Source organism: Elgaria multicarinata, chromosome 3 (assembly GCF_023053635.1).
Source record: "Elgaria multicarinata webbii isolate HBS135686 ecotype San Diego chromosome 3, rElgMul1.1.pri, whole genome shotgun sequence".
NCBI classification, from domain to species: domain Eukaryota; kingdom Metazoa; phylum Chordata; class Lepidosauria; order Squamata; family Anguidae; genus Elgaria; species Elgaria multicarinata.
Genome location: NC_086173.1, coordinates 170,139,530 through 170,158,238, shown reverse-complemented (window position 1 = coordinate 170,158,238; position 18,709 = coordinate 170,139,530). Strand labels below are relative to the sequence as shown.

The 18,709-nt window shown below is 44.4% G+C and overlaps 1 protein-coding gene and 1 pseudogene across 1 annotated transcript; one reads left to right on the top strand and one right to left on the bottom strand.

Annotated features, from left to right (window-relative positions):
- LOC134396487 (zinc finger protein 850-like) overlaps positions 1-18,709 on the top strand; it is a 637,841-nt pseudogene that overhangs the window by 313,013 nt on the left and 306,119 nt on the right.
- LOC134396304 (zinc finger protein 420-like) lies at positions 9,502-17,496 on the bottom strand. Its single transcript, XM_063122748.1, has 3 exons — positions 16,736-17,496; positions 12,440-12,566; positions 9,502-11,774 (listed from the first exon to the last, which is right to left on the bottom strand). The coding sequence occupies exons 1-3, from the start codon at positions 17,123-17,125 to the stop codon at positions 9,640-9,642; spliced, it is 2,652 nt and encodes an 883-aa protein (XP_062978818.1). The 5' UTR covers positions 17,126-17,496; the 3' UTR covers positions 9,502-9,639.

Below are 18,709 nucleotides of genomic sequence, written 5' to 3'. Positions count from 1 at the left end.
GTGCCAGTCAAGAGAGAGGCTCTCTTCTTTGCGGATGCCCTGTTGCTACAAATCTTGTAACCTGGCATATCATTGCTTTGCTTCGCTACCACTTCCCTTCCACTTCACTTTGTACACTTGTGAGCTAGGCTCTGACTGCACTGCTGGGATGCAATGCAGAACATTTGAAGTGCATACCAGAGGAAAAATAGATAGATTTGTGGCTTTGGCTGGCTGGCGTATCTCTTAGAGACAGAGTTAGACTGAAGACACAACTCAGAGATGGCTGTAGCTGAGCCCTGAGAGGCTGCTATGCCACACAGAGCCTTTTTAAGAGTGTCTCAGAGTCCAGTTTTGGTGCAGGCAGAGGCGATTGGCGGTGGAGTTTTTAAAAAAAACAAGTCACTGGATGCAACCAAGTCATAAGCTGTTGCCCTACCCCTAGCCACAGGGTACAAGTGCACAGCCTGGCTTGACCTTTAGGAGACTTTGGCAGAGAGAGAGGGAGGTGGGGGAATATTTGAGACTGGAAATGTTGGCAGGCTGGCATAAGGCAGAGAGAGGCTGAAGGCAACCCAGATGCACCTGTAGCTTGGCCCTGAGGTTGGCTTGCCACGCAGAGTGTTTTAAGAGTGCATCAAAGTTGTGCAGGAGGAGAGGAGGTGGAGACAGCTGGTGGCAGAGGTTTTTAAAGTATTGGGCAAAGATGGGATATAATGATGATGATGATGATGATGATGATGATGATGATGTACTAAGAGTCACCAGACATGACCAAGCAATAACCTGCAATAAGCAATATCCCAAGCCATAAGTGTGCAGCCTAGCTGGACCATTGGGAAACTGAGAGAGAGAGAGAGAGAGAGAGAGATTGTTTGAGGCTGGAGGCTTTGGTATGTCTGCAATGACTTAGAGCGAGAGACAACAGAGGCTGCACAGACAACCCAGAGACATCTATTGTAACTTAGCCCCATGGTGCTGGCATGAAACACAGGGCATTAGGAAGAGGGTCTCAGAGTCGCATGTTTGTGCAGGAAGTAGACAGGAGTTCAAAGTCCGGATGTGCGAAGTGTTGCCAACACACAAGCCTTGAGAAGCTAATGTATATAAGTGAGAAGTGTGAATGGGCAAAGTAGTGTTCACTGCCACAACACCCACCCTAACGTTAGAGTAGAGAAACATGTGACAATTATACACAAGCTTTTTTTTAAAAATGAAATTAACAAAAGCCAGCCATCCGGCCGGCCAGTTACAAACCCTGTTAACAACAACAGCAGCTTGCAATGAGTGAAGATACAGTCAGAAAAGATATTTGAGGGAAGGGGAGAATGTAACACACAGAGTATAGCAAAAGTTTCAAAGTACAGCAAAACCTACAAAAGTAGGAGTGAGTGAAGTTAAATTCAGATACATTGAATCTCTCATTTGTTCTTTATTTCAGTGATTTTAACATTAAGATGTTATGTAGAACAGATTTGTTTTAAACGTGTGCTGTAAAATCAGACATGTGACCAAGGCTATGTTTGGGTGGGCACGCCCCCTTGGGGGCCGACCATGTTGTCCTCAATTTTGGTTTCCAAAATATGGTCACCCTACCTATGAATGCCTAAAGTGTGGAAAGAGGTTTGCTCACAGCACAGGACTTAAGCAACATCAGGGAATTCACACAGGGGAGAAACCCTATGAATGTTTACAATGTGGAAAGAGATTTGCTAACAGCCCACACCTTAAGCAACATCAAACAATTCATACAGGGGAGAAACCCTATGAAAGTTTAGACTGTGGAAAGAGCTTTGCTTGCGGCACATCCGTTAAGAACCATAAAAGAATTCACTCTGGTGAGAAGCCCTATAAATGCTCAGAGTGCGGAAAGAGCTTCATAGAATCATAGAATAGCAGAGGTGGAAGGGACCTACAAGGCCATCGAGTCCAACCCCCTGCTCAATGCAGGAATACATCCTAAAGCATCCCTGACAGATGGTTGTCCAGCTGCCTCTTGAAGGCCTCTAGTGTGGGAGAGCCCACAAACTCCCTAGGTAACTGATTCCATTGTCATACTGCTCTAACAGTCAGGAAATTTTTCCTGATGTTCAGCTAGAATCCGGCTTCCTTTAACTTGAGCAACTTATTCCATGTCCTGCACTCTGGGAGGATCGAGAAGAGATTCTGGCCTTCCTCTTTGTGCCAATCTTTGAAGTATTTGAAGAGTGCTATCATGTCTCCCCTCAATCTTCCTTTCTCCAGGCTAAACATGCCCGTTCTTTCAGTCTCTCTTTATCGGGCTTTGTTTCCAGACCCCTGATCATCCTGGTTGCCCTCCTCTGAACACGCTCCACCTTGTCTGCGTCCTTCTTGAATTGTGGATCCCAGAACTGGACGCAATACTCTAGATGAGGCCTAACCAGGGCCGAATAGAGAGGAACCAGTACCTCACGTGATTTGGAAGCTATACTTCTATTAATGCTGCCCAAAATAGCATTTGCCTTTTTGCAGCCATATTGCACTGTTGGCTCCTATTCAGCTTGCAATCTACAACAATTCCAAGATCCTTCTTGTTTGTAGCATTGCTGAGCGAAGTATCCCCTCGCTTGTAATTGTGCATTTGTTTTTATTTTCCTAGGGGTTGAACGTGGCATTTATCCCTATTAAATATCATTCTGTTGTTTTCAGCCCAGCACTCCAGCCTATCAAGATCACTTTGAAGTTTGTTAATCAGAATATCCTGGGGCACTTTGTCAAAAGCTTTGCTAAAGTCAAGATATATGACATCCACAGCATTTCCACCGTCCACAAGGGAGGTTCCCCGATCAAAAAAAATTATTCCCTCAATCTTCCATCAAGGGATTTCTATGGTGGGGTTGGTTGGTCTCATAACAGCATGCCAAGTCCAGGGATTCCCCACCCACCCTTCTCATATTGCTACTTCTAATTGTTTCTGCCAATGTTGTGGTGGGCTTTCAGTGATCCAAACCGGCAGTGTTTGAAATAGAAATAAATGCTTTTGGCACCAACATCATTTGAATGGCTACTAAGCACTCCTTAAGGCCTAACTGTTGCTTCTTCCACTTCCTAGGGGTTTTTGAGTAGCACCCCTTGCTTGCTGATGAAAATGGGAATCTGAGCATCTTTCCACACTCTGAGTAAATTTTCCACATTCTTCTCGGTGGCTGCTCCAGTGCTTTGGAACTCTCTTCCTGGGGAAGGCAGACTGGCTCCCTCCTTGATGGGCTTTCAGAAGCAGGCTAAAACTGTTTTGTTCCAGCAGGCCTTTGGAGAGTAATTTGGTCCTCCATCTTTGTTAATGGCTGATAATTTTGTGGTGTATTTTAAACGTGTTTTAACATTTCTTATGTTTTACAATGTATGTTTTAAACTTTGTAAGACTGCCTTGAGGCCCAGTATTGGGCAAAAGGTGGGATACTACTACTACTACTACTACTACTACTACTACTACTACTACTAATAATAATAATAATAATAATAATGGGCTTCTCCCTGTTAATCTGGTGCTAAAAGGGTTAAATTATGTTGCAGGAAGAACCTACTACTTCAAGTGAAATATTATCTGATCTGGAATGGGGTGGCTTGAGTGAGGGTTTGCTGGAGATTCACAAGAAGACCCCCCTAAAAAGACCCCAGACTCATATCTGAAATAGCCCCAGAAGTATATTCCAGACCCCTGAGCCATGGACATGAAGACCTTGATGTTTGATTCTATGCTCATCAATGTTATATCATTAACTAAGACTCTTGCTAAGTTGTGCAGGACTGTCTTTGAAGAAAGGGGGTGGGACATCCGTTTACATGCGGCTTCTTAGAGTACGCTCAAGGCCAAAGTGCTGGCAGAAAGCTGAGCATGCTCCAACAGCCACTAGGAGGGGAAATTGTTTTGAAATCTTGTGGTGTAGCACCTGCTGATAAGAAATGTCCTAACTCCAAGTTGGGCGTGGGAAGTGACAATACTGAGCAACGGGGAACCTGGGATATGACATGAGCTCAAAGAAGAGGTCTTCTACGCCAATCCAGATAAGTCACCCAGATGGCAGCCACATTTTCTAGGACCCCACGAGTATAACATGTGAGATATTGGGGAGTCGGAGACACCTAACTTCTGATTGGTGAATGGGTGGTCTAATCACGTATTCATCCCAATTGTGATTGGGAGATGGTGGTCTCATCACTCATTGACCCCCAACTTTGAGCCAGAACAAGTATTAAAGTACAGGTAGCAGAGCTGTAAGACAGAATTTTTTATTTTTCTCTTCAACTTCACCTCGGACTGGGACTTGATGGAGCTGGGTAATTATGGATCTCTTTACAATGTTAGACTTTGAGACTCGGAGTATTTTCCTGAAAGTTGGGACTTCGAGTACCATTAGCCTCTAAGACTTGGGTTTATTTTTTGAAGCTGGAACTTGAAATTATTTCCAAGTCCTAGAAGTTCTCTGACTTTTGCTTTTATTCTTCACACGCCTAGAGGAACTTCAGCATAGAGTAGGGAGGGTTATCTACAATGTTTTAGTATAGCGCAAGGTATAGTTTAGTATAATTTAGCTTTAGACCACAAAGAGTAAACAGAAGCAGATAAGGAGGAGTTATAACAATGCTGGACGCTCAAGCCATTATCTTATCAGCTAAATTTGTAATACCTGCTTTTGCAATTCTTGTACTCAATCTTGTATTTACATTTCATTCTCTTTTCTTGTAACCACAGAAAGAGAGATTCTATACTTCTATAACCACCATGTCAATTTGTTTAATTTTGCAATTTTTACAATAAACATTCTTATTTGCAATCATGTCTGTGGTGATGCTTGTTGGCTGGGATTAAATGTTTGTCTGTTTGGCTTAGCACTGGTTACCCCCTGGGGTTTTTCGGACCCATTTGGTGTAGGTTCTGAGGTTAAAAAGGACCCAATTTACACTCCCCTGTGTGAGTGCTTTGATGAAATCTAAGTTTGCAGCTCTGGCTGCAGCTACTTCCACTGTCTAAGCATTTATAGGGCTTCTCCCCTGTATGAATTCTTTGCTGTCACTTAAGATGTGCGCTCTGAGCACAGTTCTTTCCATGCTCTGAGCCCTTATAGGGATTCTCCCCAATTTGTATTCTATGAGGCAACTTCAGATGTGTGCTGCAAGCAAAGTTCTTTCCGCATTCTACGGCTTCTCGCCTTTGTGGATGTTTTGATATGCTTTAAAGATCCACATTGCGATTGAAACTCTGCATACTGAGCATGTGGAACCACCAGGAACATCCCCTCACATGACCACAGTGACAGGGCAGGTTCATAGGGGAGAAGGCGCTCTCTCAGGTATCCTGATCCCAAGTCTTTTCTGACTTTGTACACTCCCCTTGTCCCTCTCCCAGCAAAGGTCATCCCACAGGGCAACCAGAGCAGTTCTGTTCCAAAACCAGGCCTGAAGCCCAGTTGAAAAGGATCTAGGTAACCCACCCAGCCACACCCCCTCGGCTAGCTTTTATTAGCAAGGAGGGACAGGAATTGTGAGGGCAAGTGGTTGGCTGTATTGCTGCAAGCACCTTGTCCCCATCTTCAGTACACAACAACTGGAACTGATCCCACAAAACTGGGCAGATGGGGGCATGGAACACCTCAGCCGGAGCTGTGCTAACAACAGCATCAAGCCCGCTGCAGAAAGAAGCGATTTTGTTCTCAAAGTGCAATGTAAAAAGGTCACAGTGGGTCCTTGACTGGGCCAGGGCCCCATTGTCCGGGGGAGGATGTGAACACCCCACGGACCACCCAGAACAGCTCCGCTGGAAGGCTACTCAAGGACACAAGCCTTCTTATGAAAATGGGGTTACTTGGACACACAGACTCCTACTCTTCAGACTGCCTGTCTCACAACTTGGAGCAAAAATAAAATCACGAGTACGTCCTGGAACTTTTCTCCAGTGAGAATTCTTTGATGAAAGCGCTTTCCACATACAAAGCATTCATGGCGCATCTCACCTGAATGGATCATTTGAGGCAAGGTACAATCTGTGATTGAACCGCTTTCCATACTCTGAGCATGTTTATGGCTTCTCCCTTGTGTGAATTCTTTGATGCGAATTAAGTTGCCAGCTCCAACGGAAGCTTCAAGTCAATCTGTAAACACCTTAAAATCAATGCAGTGATTACTAGAACCTAAGATTAGTGGATAACTTTTTTGTTTTTCAAGATGACTATTTGAAACTTGCCGTGCTTAGAGAGTCTTGGGTGGGGGTCATTTTGAGCCTATTTTCAGCACTTTGCGTGCTGTGGTTTGCTTGCTATATTTAAAAAAAATAGGGCAAAAAAGCGGGAGAGGTACCTTTTTGAAATGCTGAGTGGCAGATTCAACTCCCAGTCATGATCACCTGATGAAGCATCCTCCAATTCCAAAGTTGGAGGGGGGGAGATAAGCAAAACGGGATTCTTAGTAACTTAGGATACTGGGAAACTTTTCTTTCTTAGTCTCTGAACGGACTTTTCCCAGTGTTTTTTTAAACAGTAGCCCCAGCAAATGCACAAACACAACCTGAAGTCATATACTAAGCAAATAAATAACAGATAGGAAACACAGCACTGCTACCCACCCTAACCTAAAGCTTTTAAAACTTGATGTTGCTTGGACTTTATACTGTTAGTTTTACCCTACCCTGTGCCTGTTTACCCTACCCAGTGCTTGTTTGCATTCTCTTCCCCTCCTTATTGCTTTACTATGATTTTATTAGATTGTAAGCCTATGCGGCAGGGTCTTGCTATTTACTGTTTTACGCTGTACAGCACCATGTACATTGATGGTGCTATATAAATAAATAAATAAATAAATAAATAAATAATAATAATAATAATGGTGCAACGGGATGAGGTCCCCTAGGGCATGTGGACGTTCCCAGTGAACACACACTGTCCTGTCCTTGGAGGGTCATCAGAGCCCTCCAAAGATAAACCAGTAGAGAAGCTATGCCTGTCATGAGTTGAAGTGTCAGGTAGTTCTTAAAGACTGGTACTTACCTAGGGCCGGTCAAATTGGCATAATTCCCCCTCCTCCTGGGCACATCCACTTTCCTCTTACTGGTAAAAGACAGACATAGCATTTTCAAAAAAAATCTTCTTGTTGTTTATTCAGCAACACTGCTGCTTTTAATTCCACCCCTCCTTTATTTATTTATTTATTTATTACATTATACACCCCATAGCCCAAGCTCTCCTGGCTTTTCCTCTTCAGTGAAGTCAGGCAGGCTTTCATTGTGGTTCAACTCCTTGTTGTTGTTGTTGTTGTTATTAGTATTAATTAGTACTGCTATTATTAATGTGATTATTTTGTTGTTTAATAATGGCTGTGATCACAATGCAGTCAATCAACTCTGAAGCAAGGATCACAAAGCTTTACTCTTATCCTCCTAGTTATGGGATGCAAAAGAAAAGGCATCTCTCTGTGCTGCTCCCGCCTCACAGGGATGGTTTGCATTACTGGCTTTGAAACCATCTTTGGCTCACTTCCTTGTGCCCCCAGAAATGTCTGCTCCATGCCTACTTTTCCACCTCTGCCTGGGTGCTGTTGTTCTGGGGTATCTGCTGGGACTGACTTCCCCATGGATCTTTGGCATAGTCGTACATCTCTGCCCGCCTGGTGCCTGGGAGCTGTACTACATGATGGGCTTTGTGGTTCAACCCCACAAGCCTCTGGCATGCTTGCTCCCAGTGCTGCCTGTCCTTCTCTGTGCCCGCCTCGCAGGGATGGTTTGCATTACTGGCTTTGAAACAATTCTTGGCTCACTTCCTTGTGCCCCCAGAAATGTCTGCTGCCTGGCTGCCTTCCCTCCTCCGCCTGGGTGCTGCTGTGGTGGGTTTGTGTGTGTGTGTTGCTTTGACTCAGGGGATATGTCCTTCCTGCGCTCACTTAGACTTTTTGAAGTTCCAAATCAATTTTTCAAGTGTGGAAGAAGATCCATATTGCTGTGGATGTCATATATCTTGACTTCAGCAAAGCTTTCAACAACGTACCACATGACATTCTGATTAACAAACTAGCTATTAGTTTTATCTGCTCCCCAATTCATGGCATATTGGGATTTCCTTTGAAATGGCCCCATTGAGCTGTCTGCAGCTTTAAAAATCCCTGAGATACTGGGGTGTCCGATTTTCAAAAATCCCCCCAAAATCAGGGGTGGCTTGGATTTGCTTGAGGCTTGGCATGCATGTGTATACATGCATCAGGTGTCTTGCTACCTAATTTGACATTTCTAATGTGAAAATTGAGAAGAGTTCTAGCATGGGACTTGAATTGCGGTGAGTTAAAAGGTTAAACCCCCGCCAAAAATCAGGGGATGATGGGATTTGCTTGAAACTTCCATGAGTGTGGATCTAGACAGCATCTGTGAGGGTGCCCACTTCAATGTTTTTATCTGTCAAAATGTCAGAGTAAATCCCATGTTTGAAAATGGGTTGTCTGATTTTCAAAAATCCCCCAAAATCAGGGGAGGCTTGGATTTGCTTGAGGCTTGGCATGCATGTGTATACATGCATCAGGTGTCATGGTGCCTAATTTGACATTTCTAACATGAAAATTGATGGAAATATCAAAAGGGGTGTGAATTGGGGTTCCGGGTGATGCTTTATAGGTTAAACCCCTGCCAAAATTCAGGGGATCATGGGATTTGCTTAAAACTTGCCATGAGTGTGGATCTAGACAGCATCTGTGAGGGTGCCCACTTCAATGTTTTTATCTGTCAAAATGTCAGAGTAAATCCCATGTCTGAAAATGGGGTGTCCGATTTTCAAAAATTCCCCCGAAAATCAGGGGATGCTTGGATTTGCTTGAGGCTTGGCATGCATGTGTATACATGGATAAGCTATCATGGTGCCAAGTTTGAGGTTTCTACCATTAACAGAAAAAAGTAGTAGGCATTTTTGGATTTCAATGCAAGTCTATGAGGGGGAAAGCGGAGCTCCGAACCGGATCCGGAGCTTCACAGCGAAGCGGAGCGGATTATAGGCGGAGCGGAGCAGAGCGGACCTTATCCGGAAGTTGTGAATCTGGAAGGGAAGCAGATCGGGCGGTCCATGCACACCCCTACTAGAAGCCAACATGGATTTATCAGGAACAAATCCTGTCAGACTAATTTGATCTCATTTTTTGATTGGGTAACCTCCCTTGTGGACTGTGGGAATGCTGTGGATGTCATATATCTTGACTTCAGCAAAGCTTTCAACAACGTACCACATGACATTCTGATTAACAAACTAGCTAAAAGTGGGCTAGATGGAACAACCATTAGGTGGATTCACAGTTGGCTACAGAATCATACTCAAAGAGTACTTATTAAGGCAACTTTCTCAAACTAGAGAGAGGCAACGAATGGGGTACCACAGGGCTGTCCTGGGCCCAGTGCTCTTCAACATTTTTATTAATGATTTGGACGAGGAGGTGCAGGGAACGCTGATCGAATTTGCAGATGACACAAAATTGGGTGGGATAGCTAATACCCTGGAAGACAGAAGCAAACTTCAAAGTGATCTTGATAGGCTGGACTGATGGTCTGAAAACAACAGAATGAAATTTAATAGGGATAAATACCAAGTTCTACATTTAGGAAATAGAAACCAAATGCACAGTTACAAGATCTAACAGTTACAAGATCAACTCTAACAATCTAAGATGCAAAAAATGCTACACTAAGCATTTATTGGGCTTCTCCCCAGTGTGAATTCTTTGATGCCTCTTAAGGTTTCTGAGGCAAACAAAGCTCTTTCCACACTCTACGCATTTATAGGGCTTTTCCCCAGTGTGAATGTGTTGATGCTGCTTAAGCTGTGTGCTATGAGCAAAGGTCTTCCCACACTCAAAGCATTTATAGGGCTTCTCCCCAGTGTGAATTCTTTGATGCCTCTTAAGGTAATTGAGGCAAGCAAAGCTCTTTCCACACTCTAAGCATTTATAGGGTTTCTCCCCAGTGTGAATTCGTTGATGTAGATTAAGGTATGTGCTCCGAGCAAAGGTCTTCCCGCAGTCAAAGCATTTATAGGGCTTCTCACCGGTGTGAATTCCTTGATGCTGCTTTAGCTGTGTGCTGTGAGCAAAGGTCTTCCCACACTCAAAGCATTTATAGGGCTCCTCCCCGGTGTGAATTCCTTGATGCTTATTAAGGTGTGTGCTCTGAACAAAGGTCTTTCCGCATTCTAAGCATTTATAGGGCTTCTCCCCAGTATGAATTCCTTGATGCCGCTTAAGGCTTGTGCTGTGAGCAAAGCTCTTCCCGCATTCTAAGCATTTATAGGGCTTCTCCCCAGTGTGAATTCTTTGATGCTGCTTAAGCTGTGTGCTCTGAGCAAAGGTCTTCCCACACTCAAAGCATTTATAGGGCTTCTCCCTGTTGTGATTTCCTTGATGCAGCTTAAGGCTAGTGCTGTGAGCAAAGCTCTTTCCGCATTCTAAGCATTTATAGGGATTCTCCCCAGTATGAATTCCTTGATGCCGCTTAAGGCTTGTGCTGTGACCAAAGCTCTTGCCGCATTCTAAGCATTTATAGGGCTTCTCCCCAGTGTGAATTCTTTGATGCTGCTTAAGCTGTGTGCTCTGAGCAAAGGTCTTCCCACACTCAAAGCATTTATAGGGCTTCTCCCCGGTGTGATTTCCTTGATGCAGCTTAAGGCTTGTGCTGTGAGCAAAGCTCTTCCCGCATTCTAAGCATTTATAGGGCTTCTCCCCAGTGTGAATTCTCTGATGCCGCTTAAGTTGTGTGCTCAGAACAAAGCTCTTCCCGCATTCTAAGCACTTATAGGGCTTCTCCCCAGTGTGAATTCCTTGATGCCATTTAAAGCTTGTTCTGTGAGCAAAGCTCTTTCCGCATTCTAAGCATTTATAGGGCTTCTCCCCAGTATGAATTCCTTGATGCCGCTTAAGGCTTGTGCTGTGAGCAAAGCTCTTCCCGCATTCTAAGCATTTATAGGGCTTCTCCCCAGTGTGAATTCCTTGATGCTGCTTAAGGTTTGAGCTCAGAACAAAGCTCTTCCCACATTCTAAGCATTTATAGGGCTTCACCCCGGTGTGAATTCCTTGATGCTGCTTAAGCTGTGTGCTCTGAGCAAAGGTCTTCCCACACTCAAAGCATTTATAGGGCTTCTCCCCGGTGTGAATTCCTTGATGCAGCTTAAGGCTAGTGCTGTGAGCAAAGCTCTTCCCGCATTCTAAGCATTTATAGGGCTTCTCCCCAGTGTGAATTCTCTGATGCCGCTTAAGTTGTGTGCTCAGAACAAAGCTCTTCCCGCATTCTAAGCATTTATAGGGCTTCTCCCCAGTATGAATTCCTTGATGCCATTTAAAGCTTGTGCTGTGAGCAAAGCTCTTCCCGCATTCTAAGCATTTATAGGGCTTTTCCCCAGTGTGAATTCTTTGATGCAGCTTAAGGTTTGAGCTCAGAACAAAGCTCTTCCCGCATTCTAAGCACTTATAGGACTTCTCCCCAGTGTGAATTCCTTGATTCCGCTTAAGCTGTGTTCTCTGAGCAAAGCTCTTCCCGCATTCTAAGCATTTATAGGGCTTCTCCCCAGTGTGAAATCTTTGCTGCAGCTTAAGTTGTGAGTTGAAAGTGAATTGTTTTTCACACACTAAGCATTGAAACCTTTGATATTTGTTAGAATGAATCTTCTGAGTTTTACTCTGTTTCTTCTTTTTACTTGGTACTTCTAGTATTGGAGTTTCACAGACTGATCCTTCAAAAGAAATAGATTTGTTTTCCCTCTTCTCTTCAGTTTCGGTTTTCCTTCTCTGGTGTGGGCCATTTTTCTTGTTCTCCCTGTGATCACCTGCAAGTATAAACACAGAAATCATCTTGAAATCTTGGTACAAAAAAAATGGTTGCTGATTTGAATCACAGGATAAAAAAAAAATCGTTGGTGAAGCAGATCCTTGTAAACATATTAAATATCCTGATGATCAATAGAACTGAGAACTAGACTGCCATACAATGTTTTCATTTATATGGAATAACTCATATAAAGTAGTTGAGAGAATAAATGAACAACATAAAATACAGTTAAAATAAAATACACTTAAAATCTGCCATTTTCTCCTAGCTGATCATTTAACAGGGAACTGGAAAGTGGGAATTGAACCCTAATGGTTATTTTCAATGTCTAGTTATATCTTAAAATGAAAAGCAAGCTGTCCAGAGCTGTGTTCTGAAAAGGCTTAACTCTCCTCTCCTCCATGGAGATCATTAAGATAGTATCTGTAACATCTTCAATATTATGCAGATGCAATGATAAAAGCAAAGTAAGATGGGTTGGCAGCCATCTCTGCCACAGAGCAAGTCCATCAATGGGCTTTTCTCAATGTTTTGTCAGGTCTTCGGAGTCAATGACAGTTGTATTCTGCACTGACACAAAGAAAGAGGAGCTGAAATGCCACCTTCCTGGATATGGCAAGAAGGCACAGAGGGAGCCTTACCCAGAGGAATCCCATTCCTTACCCAGAGAGGCCAGGATCCCACGATTATTCTCCATGACTTCTTTGTGCAGAGTTCTCTGGCCTGGATCCAGCAGAGCCCACTCCTCCTCCGAGAAATGCACAGCCACCTCATCAAAGGTCACCAGACCCTGAAAGAAGAAGAAGAAATGATGTTCTCTTTAAGCATTATGTAGCAATCCATGAAGACAAGGATGGTGAGGTCCTCCTTCTGAATGCCAAAGCACTGTGAGTGACCTTCAAGGCCTTCCTAGCAGCCATCTTGGAGAGGAGCAAAGGCTAAAGGGGCAGGTTCTTCCAGGACCAAAGAGATGTGCAGGAGACGGAGGCCCCCAGGACTCCCCTACCTGCCCTGGCTGTGCAAAAACCGCTTCCGCTCCACCGCCAAGTGAATGAGGCCCAGAAGGACCCCCCAGGATCAGTTCACTTCCCCTGCAGGTTGTTTTGTTCCCTGTGAGGAAGGTAAAGAAGGTGGGAAGGTGAGAAGGTAAGTTAACATTCTTAACTATTCCCCTTTTCATTGTTTATTTTCAGTGTTTATTTATTGCATTTGTTTACCGTAGCATAGCCGAAGCACTTAGAAACAATATCCAAATATTTAGAAATGCGAAAACATACAATATACACATACATATAAAACTACTATAACAAGTTTTAAAACTGTGAACAGACCCAGGCTAATTAATTACATATTGCTAATTACATATTGCTTGTCCTGGCACTGAAAAGATAACACTGTCGGTGCCACGTGAACCACATTGGGGAGATTGTTCCACACTTGGGGGGCCACCACAGAGAAGGCCTCTCCCTTGTTGTCGTCCTCCGATCTCCCCTCTGAGTAGGTGCCTGGAGGAGGACCTTAGTTGTTGAGTGTGTAAGACCCACTCTGGGAAGCCGGCCAGAGTGGGTCTGATACGCTCAAACCACAAAATACTAAACAAAATTTCCTTTTTGAGTATCTAGTGAAAAGGGGTCTCTCTCCCCTAGCAAAATCAGGCTCAAGGAGAACAATAAGACAGTTCATGCACTTCAGGTGTAATTGAGAGAGGGAGATCATGGGGAAACACGTCCACTAATCCTTACCCAGTGAGGAGGGTCCTCCGTCCCCCTCTGCTTCAGGAAAATATGTGGGTGCTCTGGCCAACATCCTCTGAACCTGGAGCAGGAGGGAGGATTTCAGGAAGAGAAGAGGGATTAGAGAAGGAAAGAAACGGCTCAGGTCAAGGCCAAGGGCAGCGTTTCCCAAATGCTTTACCTTTCTGGTCTCATTCTAAAGTTGATCTACCATCCAAGCCACACAGCACAGGAACTTGTGTCTTTGTCAGGGGGCTAAGAGTTCAACCCTGATGTCCAGCATTTTCCACTGTAAACGCAGCAGTTTGGCATCTACAAATGCTACTCCTGTTCTGTTGGGAGGACTCTGACACTTGTTGAAGTAGGATCCCCTCCTTCCCCAGAACTTCACAAACCCATTCATTTCTCCTGTGATCATAAGAACGTAAGAAGAGCACAAGCAGGACATGAGTGCAACAGCACCCTCCTGCCCACGTTCCCCAGAAACTGGTGTACTTATAATCATAGAGTTGGAAGGGGCCTACAAGGCCATCGAGTCCAACCCCCTGCTCAATGCAGGAATCCACCCTAAAGCATCCCTGACAGATGCTTGTCCAGCTGCCTCTTGAATGCCTCTAGTGTGGGAGAGCCCACAACCTCCCTAGGTAACTGATTCCATTGTCGTACTGCTCTAACAGTCAGGAAGTTTTTCCTGATGTCCAGCTGGAATCTGGCTTCCTTTAACTTGAGCCCATTATTCCGTGTAGAGCTTTGTCTCCAGTATTCTTAATACTTAATTCTTAATTCTTAATACTTAATTCTTAATTCTTAATTCTTAATACTTAATTCTTAATTCTTAATACTTAATACAATGTTCTTAATACTTATCTAGTGTGGGAGACCCCACAACCTCCTAGGTAATTAATTCTATCGTCGTACTGCTCTAACAGTCAGGAAGTTTTTCCTGATGTCCAAACACAATCCTGTAACCTGAGACCTTTTTCTGTGTCCTACACTCTGGGATGATTAAGAGATCCAGCCCCTCCTCTGTGTGACGACGTTTTAAATATTTGAAGAGTGCTATCATGTCTCCCCTCAATCTTCTCTTCTCCAGGCTAAACATGCCCAGTTCTTTCAGTCTCTCCTCCTAGAGCTTTGTCTCCAGACCCCTGATCATCCTCGTGGCCCTCCTTTGAACACGCTCCAGCTTGTCTGCATCCTTCTTGAATTGTGGTACCCAGAACTGGACGCAATACTCAAGATGTGGCCTAACCAGTGCTGAATAGAGGAGAACCAATTCTTCACACAATTTGGAAGCTCTATTAGTACATCCAAGAATAGTATTTGGGGTTTTTTGCAGCCACATCACACTGTTGGCTCATATTCAGCTTGTGATCTACAACAATCCCAAGATAATTCTCGTTTCTAGTATTGCTGAGCCAAATATCCCCCATCTTGTAACTGTGCATTTGGTTTCTTTTTCCTAAATGTAGAACTTGGCATTTATTCCTATTAAATTTCATCCTGTTGTTTTCAGCCCAGCACTCCAACCTATCAAGATCACTTTGAAGTTTGTTTCTGTCTTCCAGGGTATTAGCTATCCCACCCAATTTTGTGTCATCCGTAAATTTGATATGCGTTCCCTGCACCTCCTCAACCAATTGAGGACTAAGTAATCTCCAAAATTTGCTCCTGATTAGGCTGCTTTTCAAATCCTAAAACGTGTAGCAACCATACTCACGGCCTGTATGCTCCCTTAAAGGGGACTGAGTGGACTGATATGATGCTTAAAACATAGTTAATACAAACCTAATAATACTTACTATATATAAGAATGAAAATATATATCAAAACAGTGACAAGAAATGACAGAAAAGGAATACAATAGAGCTGTACTTTAAAATAGAAGAACAGGATTACAACCAAGGCATCCAATTACACTCTTCGCTGAGTCCTTGTGGTTCTAATGTCCTTTAGGTGAAAATCCAGAATATTTCCCTCCTTCGTAGTTGATGGTCTACTCTTGTCCCATATCCTCCAATCCTTTCAATAATCCAGAATCTCAGGTCTTTGTCATCATGGCCCATATCAAGAAAATGCTTGACCAAAGGTGCCTGAAGTCTTTTGCAGTGAATGCAGCTTTTGCAATTTATGCCATCAAGCGTCCATGTAATTTATTGAACATTGGTATGACCACAAGAACCACCAAAACCCACATCTGTGAGCACAAAAGCTGCATTCGCTCCAAAAGATTAAGTTTTCTTAAACGTACTTTGTTTACAGGAGGGAGGATCCCAGTGAGAGAAGGGGGAGGTGGGAAGGAAAGAAATGGGTCAGGTCAACGCCAAGGGCAGCATTTCCCAATCGGTTTGGCTTTCAGGTCTCATTCTAAAGTTGATCTACCATCCAGGGCCACAGCTAGACCTAAGGTTTATCCTGGGATCATCCAGGATTCGCCCCTGCCTGAGCACTGGATCCCCTGTGTGTCACCTAGATGAACAGGTTTGACCCCTGGATGATCCAGGGATAAACCATAGGTCTAGCTGCGGCCCAAGACACACAGCGATGTGTCTTTGTCAGGGGGCTAAGATATCAACCGTGGCATAAGCAAAGTGCTTTAAAACCCTCCAAACACCAGCCAGGAGGAAAGACAGAACCTCCCAGACATTCCCAATTTGGTGTCTACAAACACTAGTCCTGTTCTGTAGGGAGGAGACTCTGCCTCTGGCTGAAGAAGGATCCCCTCATTCCCCTGAACTTCATAAACCTATTCAGTTCTCCTGTGATCATAAGGACAGCCATTCTGGATCAGAACAAGGGACCATCTACTCCAGGATTCTCTCCCCACAGTGGTCCATCAGCTGTTGACTACAAACTCACAAGCAGGACATGAGTGTCACAGCACCCTCCAGCCCATGTTCCCCAGCAACTGGTGTACTTAGACATACTGCTTAGGATACTGGAGGTAGGATATTGCCATTCATAGCCTTCTCCTCCAAGAATTTGTCTAACCCCCTCTTTAAACAGCCCAAATTCATGGCCATCCCTGCATCCTCTGGTAGGGAATTGCACATTTTAATGACGTACTGTTAATTTAACGAGGGCCTGCTCTACCCATGAAGAACAACTATACTTGCAGGTGTCATTGGAAATTGGGGCATCCCTTCCTTAAAGGACATGTACAATAAAGTTGAGATAAGTATTAAGAACACAGTCCCTGTTAGTCACCAGGATGAAATGCTCTCACCTGCTCTTGGTCCTCTGCCTGGCTCAGGAGGAAGCCTTCTGCCAGGGCCACTGCCTGGGAACTGGTCTCTGCTCCACACTCTCTGACCCAACTCTCCACCTCTGGGGTCAGGACAGCCAGGAACTGCTCCAGGACCACCAGATCCAGCATCTCAGCTTTCGTGTTCCTTTCTGGCTTCAGCCACTGGCGGCAAAGGTGGTGGAGTCGGCTGCAAACCTTTCGGGGCCCCATGGCCTCCTGGTAGCAGAAGTCCCTGAAGCCCTGGCGCTCCGTGTCTGAGCAGGTGTTGCTCCCAGGCTGTTCCTCCTGCACTCTTCCTTCCCAGGGCTCTGCACTGCTCCCTTCCTGGATGTTTCCTGCCTCAGGGCCAGCAAAGCTTTGCTCTTCCATCTTCACTCTCTTCTGCTCCCTGCAGGACTCGAAACAGTCTCTTTCCTTGGCTGCCAATTTCTCCTTTGAGGCAGGGACTGCGCTGTAAGAATTAAAACAGAGAGTGTGAAGGAGGCACACCAGGGTTCTCCGTGAGAAGGTTCCCAACTTCCCTCCTTGGCCAAACCTGGTAACGGAGCCGGATGGCTTCTTGACTGATCATTCTGTCGAAGGATGGCCGAACAATGCCCCCGCCCCGGCAACAAGGCCCATGTGCCTTCCCCAATAATTTGATTCTTATAAACACCAACCTGGCAAGGTAGGCCACAGGCCCAAGTTTCAGAGCTGATATTTCGAGGGGGTGGCGAGGAATCCTGGAAAGGTGCGTCTCCTTTGAGTGGGATCGCTGAGTGGTGGTCAAAGGCTCTAAGACACAGTTCTCTCTTTTGAGAAAGTTTATTACAAGCAGCGCTTAGCACTGCAAGGCGGAAGCCCTCAGAGGACCCAAGGAACTGCCCGCTATTTTCAGGAAAGCCTTAACCTCCTTATAGGGTCAGTCCCCTTAGAAACAAGGCAGAACCCCTCCATACAATACACCAATCTTAAAACAGTAGCAGGTAAGCCTCTCAGCCAGTTGTAAGCAAGGATTTTATGCATGTGCAGAGTGCAATCTTTTCAAGGACAGAAAAACAAAACCTGTGCCCATCTGTTAATTTCACGGTTAGCTGTTTCTACCATGACACCTTCTAACAATCCTAGTAGGCACACAATCTTGTGAAACTAGTGTTTCAATACCCTTCACAAGACTTGGTCTCATGGTTGCATCCTTAATATATTTTCCAGTTACTGCGGAAGCGTAGATACTTTGATTTCTAGAGAACAGTCGAAAAGCAATTATATTAGCACAGGGTGGGCTCAGGGGAAGCCCACATACCTATTTGCTTGAATTCTTCGACAGCGGGCAGCTGAGAAGAACAGACCCCCCTTGTTTTTAAGAGAAAGCACCTGTCTCAAAGGGGGCTCCGCGACCCCTGTCCCAAAGGAATCTGGTTTGTGGTTGAAAATGAAGTTCTGACTCTGTCCCAACGGGAGAGAGAGTGTGTAACCAGAGCTGAATTAATGCCATTAAAAGTTAATAATGTGTGAACATTTATTTTAAAAGTTAAGCAAGAAAACACTGAATACTTTTTCAGCTTGTTAAACACATGAAATATGCCACTAAGGAAGCCTTAAGAGATGAATGATTTAGGGGACATACTAAAACAAAGGACAGTACTTGCCCATAGGGAAACCATACTTGCCCATAGAGAAACCATACTTGCCCAAAGGGATCTATTGAAAACCACTTGCCCATAGGGAAACATAGGACAGAATTCTCCATAGAGAAACCATACTTGCCCATAGAGACTGTCGAGGAAATCAAGCGGGTTCTTTTACCTAATGCCCACAGCTATAGGAAAATGGATCTATAACACACTAGCTGTATACATCATGAAGTTCATAGCTTCCTGCTTAATTAAAACCTATTTTAATGTTGCACTTGCTGTCACAATTCAGCTGATGCTGAAACCACATGTCACAAAACAGTTAGACAGTTAAACAGAT

Excerpts from the sequence above, each read along its gene's own strand:
- LOC134396304 (XM_063122748.1), bottom strand. The coding sequence starts at position 17,125 with ATGGAAGAGCAAAGCTTTGCTGGCCCTGAGGCAGGAAACATCCAGGAA. Across the intron at positions 12,567-16,735 it reads AGGCAGAGGACCAAGAGCAG|GGTCTGGTGACCTTTGATGA; the intron begins GTGAGAGCATTT and ends TTCTTCTTTCAG. Across the intron at positions 11,775-12,439 it reads TGGGATCCTGGCCTCTCTGG|GTGATCACAGGGAGAACAAG; the intron begins GTAAGGAATGGG and ends TTATACTTGCAG.